The 19,846-nt window shown below is 39.2% G+C and overlaps 1 protein-coding gene across 2 annotated transcripts in view; it reads right to left on the bottom strand.

Annotated features, from left to right (window-relative positions):
* The window catches only part of olfm2a (olfactomedin 2a), a 151,742-nt gene that overhangs the window by 66,648 nt on the left and 65,248 nt on the right, over positions 1 to 19,846 (bottom strand). The window contains exon 1 of one of the 2 annotated variants that reach the window (XM_036567515.1): positions 10,182 to 10,361. The exons of the other annotated variant lie outside the window; for it this stretch is intronic. Coding sequence (XP_036423408.1) covers positions 10,182 to 10,325 — 144 coding nt within the window. The 5' untranslated portion in view covers positions 10,326 to 10,361. Of the gene's footprint in view, positions 1 to 10,181; positions 10,362 to 19,846 lie in introns of those variants that run through there. 2 annotated transcript variants of the gene reach the window in all.

Raw genomic sequence — 19,846 nt, 5'->3', positions numbered from 1 at the left:
CCCTGATTCCTATCAGCACCACTATAAAGAAAGCCAGTGGGTCAGTAAGTTTTTCTTTAATCAACCGTTTCACATCAAACCACATCTTAACAACTGAGTTATGCAGAAATCTACAAAATTTGAGCTCAAAAAAGTGGTCATTCTCCATTTTTTAGTCCACTTTTCTACAATCTAGTCTACAATCTCTCGTTCTTGATTATATTGTTACACTTACTTTGATATGTTATATAAATGACCTAATAAAACTGAAAATGATCTAACTACTATATATTATACATCTGCTTTAATTGTTTGATGAAATCCATAGCAGTGTGAACTGCATTCTGTACGTGCGTCCAACAATAAAGGCTGCATGGAGCTTCTTTTATACGGTGATAGAAAACATAGTAGGACACAGAAAGCTCCAATTCCACATGCTGATCCATTTTACTATGGTCAACATGGACATGCACCCTTCCAAAATACTCCCAAAAATAAGTACAATGTCAATGACAAAGACTCTGAATGGATTGGCAGCGACAAATTAAGTGAGATTAAGGCAGGGTTAAGTGTATTTGTCCAACTCAAACATAGGGAGGCTATCCAGCTCACGGCCCTCTTTTTCTCCTAAATGATGATTATTCACTGCAGCTGTCCATTCCAACTTTCGGAAGGCAGGATGATCTAGTTCACATCACATCTAACCTATTGTCAGTGCACATGAGGATTTCCATGATGACTGTGGCCGCCAACGCGACTCTTCTGCTAGGTTTCAAAGCAAGTTACAACCATCGGCGCATGAATATGAAAAGAGAGAATGTATAATGTAAAAGGAATATTGTAATTCAGTGCGGTAAATGTGTTCAAAAATAAATGTCCTCTGAAACAAGCCACACATCTAAGAAGAGCGTTCAAAATGGACTGAAGACACCTGTTACAACCAGGTGATGAACTGTGACTATTAGAGCTAGGCCTCCATTTTGGGTCATAAATGTCAAAGAACGGTTAATAAACTAGAAAAAATGTCTCTACGATAATACTAATTTCTACTCATATCCCTATGTTAGCTTATGCTAAGTTAAACCTCAGAACAGTTTAATCACTTTAGTTTAAGACCCTGTATGTCAATATAATGTCATTTACTGCATGAAACATCTTATGATACCTTGCAATTAAGTATTGCTTTATAAACGTTATTCAAAGCTTGTGCATGTGTTATGAAGTCCCTATGTAGGCAGCCTTTAAATAAGGTGTAACCAAAAAGAAAAAAACAAAAATGTTATCCATCGATTTATTTGCTTGATGTGGTCTGTCTGCCCACTTGTATAGCCCACTTGTTCTCTCATTTCATAAAGCCCAAGCCACAGCCTGGCCTAGCTAGGACTATGAAAACATGGTTGTAGTCATTTCTGATCAAGGAAAACATAGAAACCTTGCTTTTACAGTTATATTCCATCACATAGGCACTTAACAGAGAGGAAGCATGTGGTTCAATCAACGAAGGATAATCATATCTAAATGCATACTGGGGAGTAAGTACAATTCATTGATCCAAGTGGCTTAGGTATCAAAAAAAAGAGGTATCAAAATCAATTCTCATTTCATTTTCCATAGACAAGAACTGTGGTATAAAGGCTGAGCAGTGAATGCATTGCTTATAGCAGTAATCACATCAGAGACACTTGTTTTCGTGGAATTTCCCTATAAAGCTCCACTATTAGTTCAGATCTGAAAAAATTCACAGGTGTTTCTGTCCATCCTCCCACTGTGAGAAGACAACTCAGCACTATGAGTCTGAAAGGATGTGTAGCTGTCAAGAAGCCTCACTGAGAAAAGGAAATAGACAGAAAACAAAAAAAATTTGCTCTAGAACAACAAAACTGGACATCTGAGATGTGGAGTGAGGTTTTATAGACTGATGAGTCTAAATTTGTAATTACTTGTAAGATGACTGCTAGAAGCAGAAAGTGAAACCAACTTCAAAGACAGAACTTTGGAGGTGTGGAAGAATATACATGCAGATTTCTTTGAAAAACTGAAAGTGAGTCTCAAAGAGAAAATCAATAAATAATAATAATAATAATAATAAAAAAAAAACATATATTTAGCTGTGGAGTCTTCTGTGTAAATTTCTGTAAACATATGTTTTCTGTTCTTTACCCTGATGGAACAACGTGATGTCCGTTTTGACTTAAAATGAAATAAATGAAGGGTGGTCTCCGACTTTACACAGCACTGTAGCTCAAATCAGATGTATCCAGTTGCACTTTTCATACATATGTTGAGCAAAATACCACCATTGATCATCTAGCATTTAGGTAGCTAAGATTGGAAGGCCATCCATCCTATTAAACACGTTTACATGTCCGCCTACCAAATCCTACCACAGCAGTATCAGGAATCACTGTAAAACATATTGACAGAAGCCTTTAAACAACAATAAAACTGCACCCTATAAAGTGTACAACATCTACATTTACTGCCTCCTCTTCTGCTAAGCCTCCAGCTTTAGAGGCACCCATCATGCTGCTTCAGCAATTCCTCATCTGACATACTTGAAAACGCAAGTACTTTGAGTAAATGATATGCTTGGTTTAAAAAAGTCATGTTTATTTAATTTAACATTCTGTTCATCAATTTGTACGCCTCATAAGACGGCTGCGGACACTCCTGCAGCTTTCTGAGTTATCCATTTCACGGATTGAACGTTTGATTGAAGGTGCAAAATGCAGTTTATTGAGTTGAAACAAACTCAAATTGAATTAAGTTCACTCACCAACCTTTCAGTTGGAACTGAACCCGAAATGCTATTCATTTATGATTTGCACTTCAAGCTTTAAAATGTTCTGTATAGTCATAACAATACTAATGGAACCTGGAGTTATGAGGATGTTACATTAGTAGGGTGCTCTTGAAGAACTGAAGGTCTAATAGGGTTTGGTTCCAAACCCTGTATCCAGTGGATATTTATTGCCTAGAACCTCTAGACCAGCTAATGAATATCTACTGGATGATGTGAGGTAGGTTAGAGTAGAAGTAGAAGCTAAGTCCTACAGCTGAGAACATCAATTAGATCCCACACAGTTGCCTATGAGTGTCCTCGATTTTTTCAGCAACATTAAAGGAGCAATATGTAATACTGACAGGAAGTGTTTAACATGGGTGCTGCAGTCCAAACTCAAAATATTGAAGAAAGCTGGCTTGGACTTAAACTTGGACAACATTTACCTTTGACAGTAGCAAGCGATAATGAGCCATACATTGCAAGTTGATCAGATAATGTATACATTTGCAATGTATTTATTTATTGTTGGCAAATTATAAACCATCTTAAGTGGATTTTTTAGAACTCTGTCAGTGTTATATGCATGGCTGGCTATGTACGGTAGCCAAAGGTTTATTCTGAGAACAAAAGGCCCACTGCCCCGAAAAAACGTGATGCCTTGAATAAGCTGAAGTCAGCCTTTTGTTTGAATTCTCCCATTCCACCTTAAATCATGCAGCAGTTACATTCTGGCGCCTCAGCCTATTTGCCATGTTCTTGTTCGAATGTTCCTGTTCCACCTTAAATGTTGCAGATGTTACATTCTGGCACCTGAGGTGGAAGTGGGAAATTTAAGCAAGAAGCTGGCAAATAGGAAGCTAACTTCAGCCTCGTCTGCCTCTATAGCCCAGCTGCACATGAACCACAGAGTAAGAATGTGAGTACTCGAATGCTGAACTGACATAAAATGCCCATCCCTACTATTAGCCATGATAAGGTTAGTTAACCTTAGCAAATGCTCAATGCTTACCTGTTCAGGAGGAAATCTGCCAACTCAGCATCCGTCTTAAAGTCCTTGTGGGCTCTAAAGTGACTCCATCTTTCAAATGCATTGCAAATATTCACTAGCGTTTTCCTACATCTCTGGTCTCTGAAGGTTTTTAGAAGAATGCTGAGGCTTTCCAGGTTGTGATCCAGTTTGACGGCTTGCTTTCGTGGCTGCAGCACGCTGTGTTTGCCTGCCAATTTGTTACGTATCTGGCAACTTGAAATGGTATTAGTATTGAAATGGTAGTGGGAATTGGGCAGTGGGCAGGATCACAGGCCAAAACACAAACACTTTCAAACAGAAATTTCAAAGGAGAACATTCTTGCTATAGCACTGTTGTTGGAGAGGCCAGTATTTCAACTTAGCATGTTTCCTTAATCTCTGATGACATATCATGGTCATTTTACGATTTTGTACAGTAAGTATATTACATATTGCTCCTTTAACATTATGTAGAAGCCTTAAAAAGAATAAAGCATTAAACCCTGTCCTGCCAGCAAGACCCATCCAATAAAGAAACTTGTAAATAATTTAAAGTGTGTTTTGACAATAATTAACTCTTTAAATCTTGATTCTAACTCTTTAAAGCATGAATGTCTGCATAAATGTTAGCATGTAAACTTGGAGCTTTCAGTGTGCTACCATGTGTTTTATCTCTGTATATAAGAAGCACAAAGCTTCCTTTATTGTTGGATGCACTGTGATGCTCTCATTTAGAACAGGAACTGTATCAGTAAGTGATTTTTATTCATTTGTTTAATCAGAATGGCATTATTACATGATTGATGTATGATTTATATCCCTACTCATGTGTTTTCACAAAAAAAAGTCAGTTTGTAGCAAATCTAAGAATTTCCAGCTTTGTTAGATCACATTCTTTACCTATAAAAAATACGCAAAAACTGCATTGACAAATTGCTTAATTTGTTTTTAAGGTTGTTTTGACTAAAAAATGAAAAAAAAGTTCTACACTGCAAAAAATGGTATCTTGTCAAGTAAAATTATCTAAATATAGTCAAGAAATCTTATACTTCTCCTGCTGAGATCATTGTAAGCTTAATTTAAGAGTGTTAATCTTATTTCTAGACATTTTTACTTATTTTAAGTACTTTTATCAAGTAAAATTATCTCACTATGTTGGCAGATAATTGTGCTTGTTTTAAGAAATGTGCTTGAAACCAGCAAAATTACCTGCCGGTATAGAGAGGTAATTTTACTTAGTAAAATAACCTAAAACAAGTAAAAATTTCTGGAGAAAAGCTAGATAATCTTATAATAAGTGCACAACCATCTGAAAATGGGAAATGTTAAATGTATCGACTAGATTTAAGATCATTTCATTTGACAAGATGCTATTTTTTGCAGTGTAGGAGCTAAAGAAAAAGTGGTCATGCAAAACTGAATTACTGGTTTTTGTACGTAAAACAGACACAAAAATGGGGAACAAAAGAAAATGCAAGAAAATGTAGAATACGTAGAAAAAGACATTTTGAACCTTTTTACTGTAACTAGCTCATCTTGCTAGCTGACTTGCAATATCTGTTTTGGGTTTTACTTTGTCATCAGTACATGGTTTGCTGCAACCACTGTGGGTTTTCATAAGGAAAAACACATTTTTCAGTGACTGCTCTTGCTCGTCTCAAACAACCCCAGTGCAACATAAGCTTGCTGATTCCTTATACTGAGAAACTGACCCCAGGTCAAATCTATAATGATCCCTGCCCTACAAGATCTCCAGCTCTTTAAGAGAAGATCTCCAGGGGCGAGGCTGAACACCCCTACTTTAAAACTTAAGACGTTTATATACTCATGAGTCTCCACTCATGAACACAAGACCGGACTTTCATCTCCTCTTGGCAAATCCTGTTTGAACAGATGAGCAGTATTCCCTCACAGAGACGTGTCTGGCCATACAGAACGAAGCTTGGAAATGACCCGTACGTAGTCCTGGTCACATGACTCGGTGAGTAATCACAGACCGCGTGGGCATGGGGGCTGTTGACTGTTCTGGCCAACAAGAACATGGTCAACAGAGATGCTGGAGAAAAGCCACCAAAATAAAAAAAACATCCTCCATATAGCATAGCGTCGGGAGCTGTGAGCAGTAGTAGCAGCTTTTGGAGGAGGGTGTGAAAGCGCTAGTGGAAGCTGTGACAGCCACTCAGTCCATCGGGCCCCCTTAAGAGTCTTCCCAGACAGATGGACAAGGGCTTGGGCAGCATGAAGCCCTGCAGCCAGTGCTTTCTCATCCAGATGGAGCTCTGTCCATGGGTTGTGGCCATCAGCTACACAGGCCAGGGCATTTAGAGCGGGGCAGATGCTCGGAGACTCCACCCGTGACACCGAAGGCTATCACTCACCTTTAATGATCCTGGAGATGTCACAGGCACCACATCGCACTATTTTTCATGCTGGCTTCACTCTCTCGATGTCTCACACGTACACGCACTAGTGCTGCACAATATATCGTAGGTCAACCGTTAGCATAATATCGGCTCTTGCGTTACTAATATTGGCTGTGATATGCAAATGAGCCCTTTAGCACATTCTCAGGTTTTTACTGTGTGTTGTGAGCATCAGCTATAGAAATTTAGATGACTTATCTATAGATGCTAATGCCAAATGCTAAAGTGCTTCTATAGAAATTATTTAGCAGTTGTTAAAGAAAAACATGTGGAATCGGTATTAGTGTCAGCCAGTAATCAAGGTTTCAACCGGAAGAGTATCCACAGTATCCGAATCAATTTTGTGGAAAAAAGGTGCATAAAAATGCACAAAATGTGCAAAAGTGCTGTAAGCATCATAAAACCCTTTATACTGCTTTTGTGCCATCCCATCTTGCATTTTTTCAAATCTGCTCACCAGTGCTGGGAGGAACAAAAATGCGAAATTTAACCCATTCTTTGGTGTCTGAATTTTTAGCCACCTAAGCTAACCTAACATTAGCTTTGCTAAGCAGGCTACAGATTCATACACTCCACAGAATTGGCTCGATTCAGATTAACCGACACAAATGTAGCTGATAAAAACTAAAAAAAGTGTGATCGAAAAAATGTAGGGAGAGTGACAGAAAACCAAAATCAATAATGTTCTGTGGTGTTTAAACCATATAAAAAATATATGGACATGTATTTTCATATATTTGAAGTACATTTCAAATATATTGCAATCCATGATGAAATACATTCCAAACACTAAAATGAATTTTAGAATATATTGCCATATTAACCAAATATATTTTAAAATACACTTATTTTAAAATGTATGAAAAAATATTACATATAGAAATGTCCTATATAAAAATAAATGTCTGTAAATGTATCTGTATATTTATCAAATATGACAATAGCCAAAATACTTGTCAAATGCACTTTACTGTTTGGAATATTTTTTTTAATTAATTTGTATTCCAGTGCTAACAAATGAACCTTTAATATGGCAAAAGTAAGTGTTGCATGTATTGATACACTGTGGAAATGCAGTTTTTATAAAATTGTATATTTGTTCATATGAAACATTTTGTGTGAGTGCTGTCTAACCACATGCGTACAATGGTTAAGGCAAAGTACATTACATTTTTTTTTCCATTTTCATACATTGAAAAAAATACATTTGAAAATACATTTGGAATATATATTTTTCCATGTGGGAAAGCTGTAATGTGTTAACTAAGCTAACAATAGCTTAGTTAGCAGGCAAAAAGTGTCACAGACTCGATTCCAACTAACTGACATACAAATTGCACACGCTTGGAAAACACACATATCTGACAGCAGGCTGAGCCACTGTCCTGCATAGTTTTTCTGAGCTGTTTGCTGACCCACATTTAACAGCACATCCAATGAAAAAGAAACCTCAACCATCATGGAAGAACAATGGGAACTTTTGGCTCTACAGTGGAAAAGAAGACTTTGAGGTGATGATATTTTATTGTTATGATGATAAACAGTCTGCTTTTCTGAACATATCATGAATATCATACTTAAAGAACACTAACCAACTGCATGCTTCAATGCAAAGAGCATATTTAGTCCTGTATAACTGTAGTCCGGCAAATTTTGAATAAAAATTCTTGTCTACAGTTTTTATAGGAGTTTTTTCTTATTCTTTTTTAATGATTATTAAAGTATTTTGTATCAAAATGTCCTGATATGTATCATGCATCATTTTTCCATACCGCCCACCCTTAATCTAGAGAGTATTTAATTTTCAGAAGGAAATGCTGGACATATTTCAAATCTTGTAGACTGGTTCATCCTCACTTTCAATATAATGGGAATGGGTGGAATGTGCTTATTTGCTGGTTTACTAGATAGACATAGACATGTTATTATTCAGAAATAACCCCATCATTTTCAAATACGGCCCTATACCTCATTACTGTAATATGACCCAACCTTAATTAGTATCAGAAAAGAAAAAGCGGTACCATGCCATCTCTAATTGCAAGCCGACCTTTAATTGTGCACCATCAAGGGATCAGCAAAGTGTTATTAACCCCAGGACCTACCACTGGATTCAAACTTGTATTGCAGACCTCTATAACCTAAGAATAACTTGGCCGGTTTGCATTGCATAATCAATGTAGTTGCTGAATAATTAGGCTTAAAATGTAACAAGTGTAGGATTTAAGGGGTAAATGTATTTCAAGGTATATTACAGTTGCAACTTGTAGCATTATAATCACAATATATTCTGTCCATATTGTGCAGTCCTAATACAGATCCACACCTACACAGGTTTCAATAAGAGAGGTTGCAGCCAGCATCCACCTTATATCCTTTCAGAATACAACCAATGATCTCAGCTCATGGGTTTTGCTTATATTTTGAAAACTGCAACCTCTTTCTTTAATTTGAATAAGGCTAATTAAAGACTGCAAGTCACCCAGACTAACTCCTGCGAATGCATTTTGTACTTTATTAAAGGAAGCATATTCCTTATCCCTCAGGTTCACAAAGATGTGGGATGTGGGTGGAATCAAAGGGTGCAGATAACAGGATTAGATGATTATGAGTAACTCTTAGAAGCACTTATTTTCTTTGGGGGTTTTTTTCCGTGTTTTCGTGTATATTCAACCTACAAAAAAAATGTGCATATATGAGGGAAAGAGTGAGGCAGCGAGTTAAAACCAAGCTAATATGAATGTGATATGAAACCACAGCCTTGACATTGCCCCTTTTCATCTTGCCAGCATCATTCACACGGTCATTTCAGTAACATCTTCTTCACGCCCTGACACACAGCGTTCTCAGTGCTCTAACCATTACTGACCACTCGCTGGACATCTTTCCCACCTCCTGAGAGGCTGGGATCTCCTGGCAGTGGCTTGGGAAGCCTCTAGCGTCTGTTTGGGCGAAACCGTGCCAGCCCTCTATCATCTCCCTCTGAGCGTCACTCACACATGAGCCATGCAAATCCCCCCAACTCCAGCTTCTCCCAGCCAAACAGCCCCCCTGCAGACGTCTCCCAGCCTTGACCTCTCCCTGCCTGATTACTCCGAAGACAGCCAAGCATCAATAAGAATCTTGTTCATTTAACCCCTTAAAGGGATCTGCATGTGGGCACTCGTATAACTACATTACTTACATATTAATTTATGGAGGTTATCATAAAATTAACAGTAGTAATTGATTAATTTATAGTAGTTCCTGCATAATAAACCAATAAAAATGGCTAATAATACACCTGCAGTTTAAGCTATTAATGACTGAATAATAAGCACACAGCATAAGGGGTCAATAACAGCATAATAAACCTACAGTCCATGCGTTAGTGACACGATAAGAAGCTTAGAGTTAACAGCACGATAATAAGCACACAATTAAGGAACTAATGCCAGGATAATAACCCCACCATTTCAGGGAATAATAAACAGAATAATAAGTTTGTAGTTTAGGTTAATAACTGAATAATAAGCCTGATGCTGAAAAGATTAAAGCTAAATACTACAGTTAAGGAGTTTAATAAATGTGGGGTTTTAAAGGAGTTAATAACAGGATAATAAGCCCACAGTTTAAGAGGTTAATAACTGAATAATAAATCTACAGTTAAGGGGTTAATAACAGGATAATAAGCCCACAGTTTAAGGAATTAATAACCAGATAATTAGCTTGCAGTTTAGAAGGTTAATCATTAAATAATAAGACTTTAGTTTTAAGGTGTTAATTACAAGATAGTACGCCTAGAGTTTAAGTTAATAACAGGATAATAAGAGTTATAACAGGAAATTAAAGATGAATAATTAAATTATAAGCCCACAGTTTACTTCGCTGGAAACGGACAACACTCTGGCCGTCAACCAGCTGACAGATGAAAGTGAGGAGGAGACACACAGAGAGAGAGAGAGAGAGAGAGAAAGAGAGGAAGATGTGTAAAAGGTTTACGCACGCTGACGATCCTCTCAGAGGTGCCCCCACGCGAGATGGTGGTGCCGTTGAGCCCCACGAGCGAGGGGAGCGTCTGGGACATCCAGTTGGTGACCATGGCCATGGTGCTAAGCACCGCTCCAATCTTCAGCAGTGGCACACTCATGGCCGCCCGCCTGGCCCTCTACAGACCCCCCCCGACCCGCTCAGCCCCGTGCCAGGGGGTCCTCGCACACAAGCTGGAGCCCCTCACACACGCTCGCGTCCAGCTACAGTCAGCAGCAACAGCAGGACAGTCACACACAGCCGGCTGCAGCAGCGAGAGCGGACAGGCTGCTAAAATCCAGTGGCATCACAGTCTTCAGTCCACACGGCTTTCAATCCGACTGCCTGAGAGCGAATGCCAGCCTCTCTCTCTCTCTTGCTCTCTCTCTCTCTCTCTCTGTCATGCTCTCTCAAGATGCGGTGCTGCGCATTGGCTGCCTCCCTCTCTCCCTCTCTTTTTCTCTCTCTCTTCCCCGCTCTTTCTCTCTCCCCTCTCCCTCTCTCTCTTTTTCTCTCCCTCTCAATCTCTCTCTCTTTCTCTCCCTTTCTCTCTGTCTGTCTGTCTGTCTCTCCTTCTTTTTTCTACCTCTCTCTTACTCTTTCTCTCTCTATCTCTCTTTTCTCTCCCTCTCTTTTACCATCTCTTTCTCACTCTCTCCCCCTCTGTCTCTCTGTCTCTCACTCTTATTCTCTCTCTCTCACACTCTCTCTCTTAGCCCCTCCCTCCCCTTCTCGCTCTTCTCCCAGAATCGCTCCACCATCATCCCCGTCTCATTCCGCTCCCCCCACGCCATCCGGCTCTTTTTCGCCAGCGAAACAAACAGAAGGGAAGCACGCCTCGTGAAACAATCAGGCTTTTGATGCCGACGCCGTTCTTTAAGGCCGGCATCCGCAACAGAGGCGGCTTAAAGCTGCCTGCTATATTAGGCTCGCCGTGAGCCCGTGTGTATGTGCGGCTGTGAGCGAGAGACATCCAGAGACAGAGACTGAGACAGTGATGGAGAGAGAGAGGGAAGAATAAGATTGTGTGAGAGGTGGGTGGGGGGAAACAGAAGACAGAAAGCTCCTTGGGTATTAATGAGGAGAAGGATGAGGCGTTCCAGTCGGTGGTTCCTCTCAGCAGACAGCTCATCAATCACATACACTGCTTGACACCTCCTTAATCAGCCTGTAATATGAAAAAGCCAAGACGTCCCACTTTCTCCATGTCTAAACTGAGCTGAGTGCACCTTGTAGCACTTTCACCCATACCAAGCACCCTCAGACCCAAAGGAGCCATGCTGACAAGCAATAAAACTGACCCCATGTCTGTCCACTTGGACCCATGCAACCATGACAGATGATTATCCTTACACAAACCTTACATGATTACAAGGAAATGCTCAAAAGATTTGCTAGTAATGTCCTATCCATGCTTCACCCACAAGTGCTTCCTTTCAGAGTGACCATTACGAGTGTACCCAGAGTGAGCTATTCATTTCTAATCATGTCTGTACTGTAAGAAAACATGTAGGTTTTGTTGGGTAATCAAGCTTACATTAGCATAGTGGCAAATATGTTGTCATTTCCGACCTGCGTAGTTTTGATTATAGTCCCACTCAGCAGCGTAGAATTTTGAACTCGTAACTCAATGTTATACATCAAGAAAAAGAATGGATAGGTAAATTAAATTAGATTTGGTGGTTCAGACCTGCCTTCAACATGGCGGTACTATGAGGGAAGACTGATTGAGGGAGGGGGGAGAACTCTGAGAACTTGGGCTGGAGTTCTGGGCAGCTTCTGCCTGTAGTTAGACTACCCCCTAGCTGTAGTAGGACTGATGTAGGACGGAGAAACAGGGAGGAGATGAGGTGGTGGTGGGGATTGAGAACCCTTTGTCACGGGAGCAGAAGATGAGGATGTGAATTTATAGGGTGTTGGATTGGGAGAAAGAGGGGTTTCAGACATGTTCCTCCTCACAGAACATCAGTTTGAACATAACTGCATTTGTTTATAACACCTTGTCACAAAGCAGCTTTCCAGAAATCTGGGTCCAGATGCCTAACGAGCAAGCCGAAGGAGAACCCTAAACATATGAGGAAGAAACACTGAGAGGAACTAAGACCCAAAAGTGAGAAGGGGGACGAAGTACTAAGAGGAACCAAGACTCAATAAGGAAACTCTTTCAAAGCATCAGGAAGAACCACTGAGAGAACCAACGACTTAAAGGAGACACTTCCTAAGAGCAGGAGGAAGAAACACTGAAAGGAACCAGGGACACGTCCTTGTTTACTGGAGAAACTACCATAATTTTTGGGACAGCCCCAGGATTAAAGACCTAAAAAAGCCCTACAAGGCACTTTTAACTGTGAAATGTCCCCAGAGAGTAATACCATATATATTGGATAAATACCTTAAAAAAGAGAAATACTTCAATACAATATCTCACCAGGAAATGTTCATCACAGGAGATCACTTTAAATACACTGGATTACAATGAATATCTACAAAATTGAGAAGATAACAGCACGTCAATCATAAATTTGAACAATTGGCTCCTACTGTGAAAAATGGGTTAACTACGTAACGCCCCACAGGCCCGATTTCATTTTCACAAATTGATCATGTTGTAAAGAAAAGACATTGAGATCCAAGACATACATGTACGTGTGATGTATGTTACAGTGTCCAAAATCTAAAATATATCTTGTGGCGATGCTGAAGGCCAATAAAAAAAAAATAAAAAAAATAAAAAAAGAAAGGAACCAGAGCAGAAGAAGGAAATACTGAAATGAACCAAGACTCAGAAGCTCCTTAATAGCATAGTGAAGAACTACTGAGAGGAACCAAAACAGAGCAGGCAGAAGAAACACACAGGAACCGAGACTCAAAAGGAGAACCTCCCTAAAACACGAGGAACAACTACTGAGAAAACCCAAGACAGCAGAGGCCATGAGGAAGAAACACTGAGAAGATACTCAAAAGGAGAAACCAATCATCTGGGCTGCGCTGAAGAGCAGAATTACATTATGATTAGAATACTAGATTAAACAGATTAAACCAAGTCAACTGGATCAGACAGACCAATGAGATCCATAGTAGCTTTGGTATTTTGCTGTAATGGAAGAGGGACTCCAGTGGAAATGAATGCAGAGCCTAAATTTAGCTTTGCAATCTTCTGAGCCGATTTAGGCTTCAGTGTGGCACCGTGTGGTGTATGGAGGGGAAAAAGGGCTCAGTGTTTGCTAGTTGTTATTCTGCTCGACGGACACGTTTCTCCTCTCCGCGTTTTGACTCGAGGAGAGTGATAGGTGATTTGCAGTGTCGTGTCAGTTGCGAGATGCCATCAGAAGTGACAGCTGCCAGAGACGCGTTAGAGCCGCAGCTCACCTGATTCCTCACGCCACCCTTCTCTGTTCAAGTAAAGCAACACTGCCACCCAGTGGCCGTAATGCAGTACTACAATCAGTGACAATTCTCACTACAGTATGTCTCAGCAAGTGTGCAAAACATGACTGTTTTCTAAACGTGTCAGCATTTTCATCATCAATTCATGGCAGAGCACGGATTGTTCTGTCTAAAAAACATTCTGCGTAAAATAACAAAAGACTCCCTGCTTCACTGATCAAAAGTTTGAAATCAGTTCTTAAATTAACAGTATTTGTTATATTATATGCAATAATTACTGGATCTGAACATTACAAAATATCCACCCAAAGCTGTGTTTAGATGACTTATTGAGCATTTCAAGATTTCGACAAACAAGAAGAGTATAAAGAGAATAAAACCATAAATAATATACTGATGCTTAGAGGTGGGCGATATGGCAAAAATGAGGCCTCACTCTATTTGGATACTCTCCCCTATAGATTATCTACAGATGTTCTAATTGTCAAGAAACTATCTGAGCATGGATGTCAGCTGATTCTAAACTGTTGTGGGGTTAGGCTTAGGATTTGGACCAGGGTTAGGGCTAGGAGCAGGGTGAGGGTTCGGTTTAGGATTTGGGTTGAGGTTAAGGTTTAATGGCCACATTAAAATAAATAAATAAATAAATACAGTGATTTTTATTCAATACTTGGCACACTGTGTTGCACTAAATCCAGTTAAACGGGATTAATTTTCATCTCTTTATAATGAAACAAGCTGGGCAATGTGTTATGTACACAATGGATTACTGTACTGAGACTAATTTATCACAGTAACCATTCCAAGTTTCAAGTAATTTTGGGCCATTTCTTCCATTCATCATGAAATTTACATACAATCTAAAGGGCAAAAGGTATTTTCAAAATATGTCAAAAACTGAAAGATGAAGAAAATGGAGTTTCAAAAGGTTTGATCTGACAACAGTGACATATATATATACATATTATATATATATATATATATATATATATATATATATAAATAAAAGACTAATAGACAACTGACTAATAAACAAATGCTTATGAACAGAAAGCCACTTACAGTCGGATATCAGAATGTCAGTTACTGTGCTATTCTAATGCTGTCAATATACTTTCGCAAAAGCAGTGCAAAACTAATTAACCACAGTAAAACTAATGATTGAACAGTCTGTATTTACTGTATGAAGTGGCCAAACTGACTAATTGGCTATCTTGCTCCCTAAGTGTTGATACTTAATAGTTTCCAGCTGTTGACAGGCACAGCTCAAGCTCAAATAAACAAATATTACTCATCACTACCCTCTGAAAGTGGTACAGCATCAGTCAGAAGTTAGAACTTTTGCTGTTTTCACAAAACCCGTGATGTGTCTCAATAAACGTGCTTTCTGATTTCTTTTATTTACATGCATTTGCTTCAGATACACACTTGTTGAGATGTAAACATGACCATAAAAGCTAACAACTGTGAAAACAGAACTGCATTCAGCTTAAATAATTTCAATTGGCTGATTATGTATTGATTGTGGCAGGCCAAGCGCTGTGAACGCCAAGCACTTTGAGGGGAGGTACTAAATGCCCTCGCTAGATTGGGCACACAGCCAGAGCCGAGTTGAGCCGAACGAAGTTTTCATATAGTGAAGTAGCAAGTTCTCCATCCGACTTAGCGATGATCCACATTGTTCATTTGGGAAACAAAGGTCAACCAGTTAAAGGCAAGAATCAAACTAGCACTAACACTAGTGATTAAACATGGGCAACATTTTACATAAGCCTTTCTCAACAACTGATGTAAACTTATCTAAACACTTACAAAGGTTTGTTCCTTCATAAAACTGGCTGAGCTGAAATGACATCAAAATAGAAGCAGTTTTTATGACAACTGACACTTGTTGGAATATTTCTTCATAAAAGTTCATGTAGGTTTATGTAGGTGACATGTAGTCCTCCGAATGCTGCCCTTTGGTAAAGTGTCACCTAAAAATGCAAACAGATTATGTTCACACACATATGCATACATTATATATACATTGTATATAATGTATATATATATATATAATGTATATATATATATACATATATATACACACACACACACACACACACACAGTACGATGCAATGACTACAATTCCCAGAAATACATCTGAAATACAGCTTGTCATTTGATGTAACATCGTCACCAGATGAATGGAGAACAGCATTCAGTCCTACCTTTCAGTGAGCTTATGAGTCATTCAGCCCCTTTTTTTCCTACTCTAAACTTAGGAACGAACAAGATATACAGTTGTTAATAGAAGCCATTTGGCTAACACTAAATTACAGTGAGCAAATAGCCAAGTTTGCACATAACAAAACAGAAAATAACAGTGATGAAGGCCTTTAACCACTTATATTTCACAGTGGACCGCAGGATATAACAGTTCCACAAATACTTGAACATAATAACAGTGGCTGCAGGTTAACCCAACACCTTCATAGTTCGCTAAGTTGTGTTTCGTAAGATGGTGAAACTGCCTGACTTTGGCACTATGGCTCAACTCGGTAAACGTGTCTTAGCACGCATGCTTAGTAGGTGCATTTAGGAAGCAGGGGGGACCAACACTGAGAGGCCTACATGCAAAATACATTCTCTTACAGAAAAGTCATATATATTTCACATGTGAAGTGTGCAAGAAACATGCATTTACAGGTAATCACATGTTTCTTCACATGCAATAACACATTTTTAACATGTGATGTTCATTTTATTCACATGTGAAATGCATGTGACTTTTCTGTAAGGCTAAAGCTAGGTAAACACAGTAGGGCCACCACACTCTCATGATATTTAATGCAATATATGTCCACATTAAAACGCAAAAACAATGTTATTACCATAAATTAAAACAATAATAATCAAGTAGTGCTGATGCAAATTAAAGGGAGGTAAATTAGCTGTTAGGCTGCCTTCTTTACTAAGTACCGCTGCACAACCTCCATTCAAGCTTGTAATGACAATGCAGTTTGACTTGTGTAGGAGATTTAATGGAAAACATTATTAATAATATAAACTATGCACACCATCCTGCAACTTTCAGAAAGTGAGAGAGACATGTTCCCCCCATCCCTCCTGAATTTGCAACACTGCTCGAGATACAGCTGATGATGTCACTTGGTGCTGTTGTTTATCTAGTCACTAGCAAATAAAGACAGAATTGCTTAATAAATGAAGCAATTCTGTTGCATTAATTAATTGCATTAATAAAGCTCATTCGTCTGCTTGGGAGGTAAAACCTTTGTTTGGCATTCTGCACCGTGAAACAGGCAGAGTTTATGTGGCCCTTCTTTATCATCAAATGAGCCTGTAACCCTGCCAGTGCAATTACTGTTTTCGGTGTTCCTCCCTGTTATATTACACTGCACTGGCACAAGTTTTGATGTTTGATCGTCTCATTAAATGCATTAGGGCGTGGAAATCGATTTTTTTCATTCCAGGGACAAACAACTTTTGTTTTATCTTTACCATTAAAAGTGAAAGTGGAATTGTCCACTCTTTTGTGTATATTGAATTTATTTCACAAGGCTGTTAGCAGTAATGAGGTCCTATAATGTAAAACCAGCAGAAAGCTACAGTTCCCCTATTGACCAGCAGAGGGCATCCACAATCAACATATACAGAAGACCCAAGCAAAACCTCATGTTCTCCTGTGGAACATCATGCACTGGGTAATCAGTTAGAATTAGACTCGGTGCTGATCAAATATGCATTTAAATATAATTACCCAAGTTCTAAGTGAATGCAATGCAATCATAGCTATCTTTACTTCATTAGGAGACACAATGGATGGCATAGGGCTGTGCCGTTTGGCGCGGATGGAGTCAGACGGTGGGAGTATTGTAGTCACATCTGTATGCAGCTCCATGACTGTGCGCTCTGCCGCTCTCGCCCTGGCTCTGTGTGCCATAGCCATGGGAAAATGGCAGCTTGTCTCTTACCCACACACATACCACATGCCCTGCAGGCCCCTCACTCTGCTATTTCTGTCCACAGCCCTTGCATCCTCATTAATGATCTTACTCATCTTCTCACATGCTGACACTAACGCACACACATGCACACGCTGCCAAGTTCACTCATATAGGGCCAGAGTACACACACACACACAGCATACACCCATGCATGGACACACACACATGCTCAATCGTTCCGATTCAACCAGCACGCGTCCACTTTATAGTAAACATCTACTAAAAATTCTATTGTGCTATTTGCCTTCAGGGCTTTAGCTTTAAAAGGCATTTTTAATCAGTTCCCACCATGCAGATGAACTTCAGCCGACTGTGCAGTACATAAAGCGACCTCTGGGTGGCAGCAAAGATCTCAAATGGGAAAAAATACATTTAAACACACCAAGGACATTTGTTTTGAGACCTGTACACTGTTATGTTTGAAAAGATGCCTCGGTCATACTCGGCTTACTCATTAGTGTTATAATTTAACATTCATAGGCTCGTCAGTTCTGCAGACAAAAAACTGTAGACAAAGCTCCAGCTGTGACTGTCCTTCCCTACCTTTAATAATGCTAACGTTATCTCAGCCAGTCATAACTCATTCATGTGATGGGATCCTTGAAACTCTGTCTTGAATTCTCATGCTCGACCTGTTGCGCTCATTCCTCAGTCTGACCATAAGATTGTGTTGTGGTCAAGGCCATTGTAGGACACAGTAACGAGAATACACATCTGGGGACAAGTGTGAGTGAATTTGCCTTCAATGTGAATGAGAACGTAGACTTAAGGGTGGGAACAAGCTGAGTTTGAAATTCCTAAACCATGAAGGTGGAGCTCACTGTCTGGCCATCAACAACTTCTGTTTAGAACCAGGGATGTAGCTAGAATATACAACTAGCATGCTAGCACAGCTGGAAAATCCCCAAATGGGACTCCAATAAAGCTAGTAGAGGCACGTGTGGAGAATACATTACATGTGTTAAAAACAAACACAATTCCACTCAGTTTAAATGGACATTTTTACACTTTAGCCTTGGGAAACATCACTAAAAAGGTGGTACAGGTTAACAACAGATTACTAGCGGCTATATGTCACCGCTACTGTTCACAGCTGTGATGATATAGCCAGTGTGACGTGGGAAAAACTGACTGCTATGTTCTCAGATGTTGTTTTGCTAGTTGGCAAGACGTGATTTTGCTTGTATTTTTGCTAGTTAGAAAGACATGGTCTGGCTTGTTCATTTTCCAAAACAGCAAAATGAGATGTGGTTTTGCTTTTGCCAGCTAGGAAAATGCGGATTTGCTTGTATCTGGCATAATGTGGGTTTGCTTGTATTTTTGCTAGCTAGCATGGTTTTGCTTGTCGTTTTGCTAGCTAGGGAGATGTGGGTTTGCTTGTACTTTTGCTATCTGGCATAATGTGTTTGCTTGTATTGTGGTAGCTAGAAAGATTCTTGCTTTTTTTTGCTAGCTAAAAAGATGTAATTTTGTTTGTGTTTTAAGGCAATGAAGATGGTTTGGCTTGTATTTTGACTAGCTAGCAAGATGTGGATTTGCTTGTATTTTTGCTAGTTAGAAAGACATGGTTTTGCTTGTACCTTTGCAAAATAGCAAGATGAAATGTGGTTTTGCTTTTGCTAGCTAGGAAAATGTGGGTTTGCTTGTATCTGGCATAATGTGGGTTTGGCTGTATTCTTAAAACAATGCTAGCTAACGAGAAATACAAGCAAACCTACATTATGCCAGATAGCAAAAATACAAGCAAACCCACATCTCCCTAACTAGCAAAATCACAGGCAAAACCATGCTAGCTGGCATGGTTTTGCTAGTATTTTTGTAGCTAGCAAGATGTAATTTTAATAGTATTTTTAAAGTATGAAGATGTGGATTTGCCTGTTATTGTCACTTATGAAGTATATGGTAAAGTTTCGGAGGTGTTATTATTGTATTGATGTTCAATCATTTCTTTTAATAAAATAAACATAATTAAGGTATAAGGTTATTCAAAGAAAAAGGGTTTTAGTCTAACGTCCAAGTAGTCGGAAGTCCAAAATATGTTTCCAACTCTGATCTAATTTGGTAGAATGATTCATATATTTACATACACAATCAGCACTCCCATGATCAGCTGTACATACTGTATATATGTATTCCAGTACTTGATTGTAACTATACCTATAACACATACCTATACATATAACTATACCCCATTGCACATCTTTATATTACTCATAGACTGATTATGGAACTCTCCACCACAATCAC

Source organism: Colossoma macropomum, unplaced genomic scaffold, assembly GCF_904425465.1.
Source record: "Colossoma macropomum unplaced genomic scaffold, Colossoma_macropomum, whole genome shotgun sequence".
Taxonomy (NCBI): domain Eukaryota; kingdom Metazoa; phylum Chordata; class Actinopteri; order Characiformes; family Serrasalmidae; genus Colossoma; species Colossoma macropomum.
This window is presented reverse-complemented; position numbering and strand designations above follow the sequence as displayed.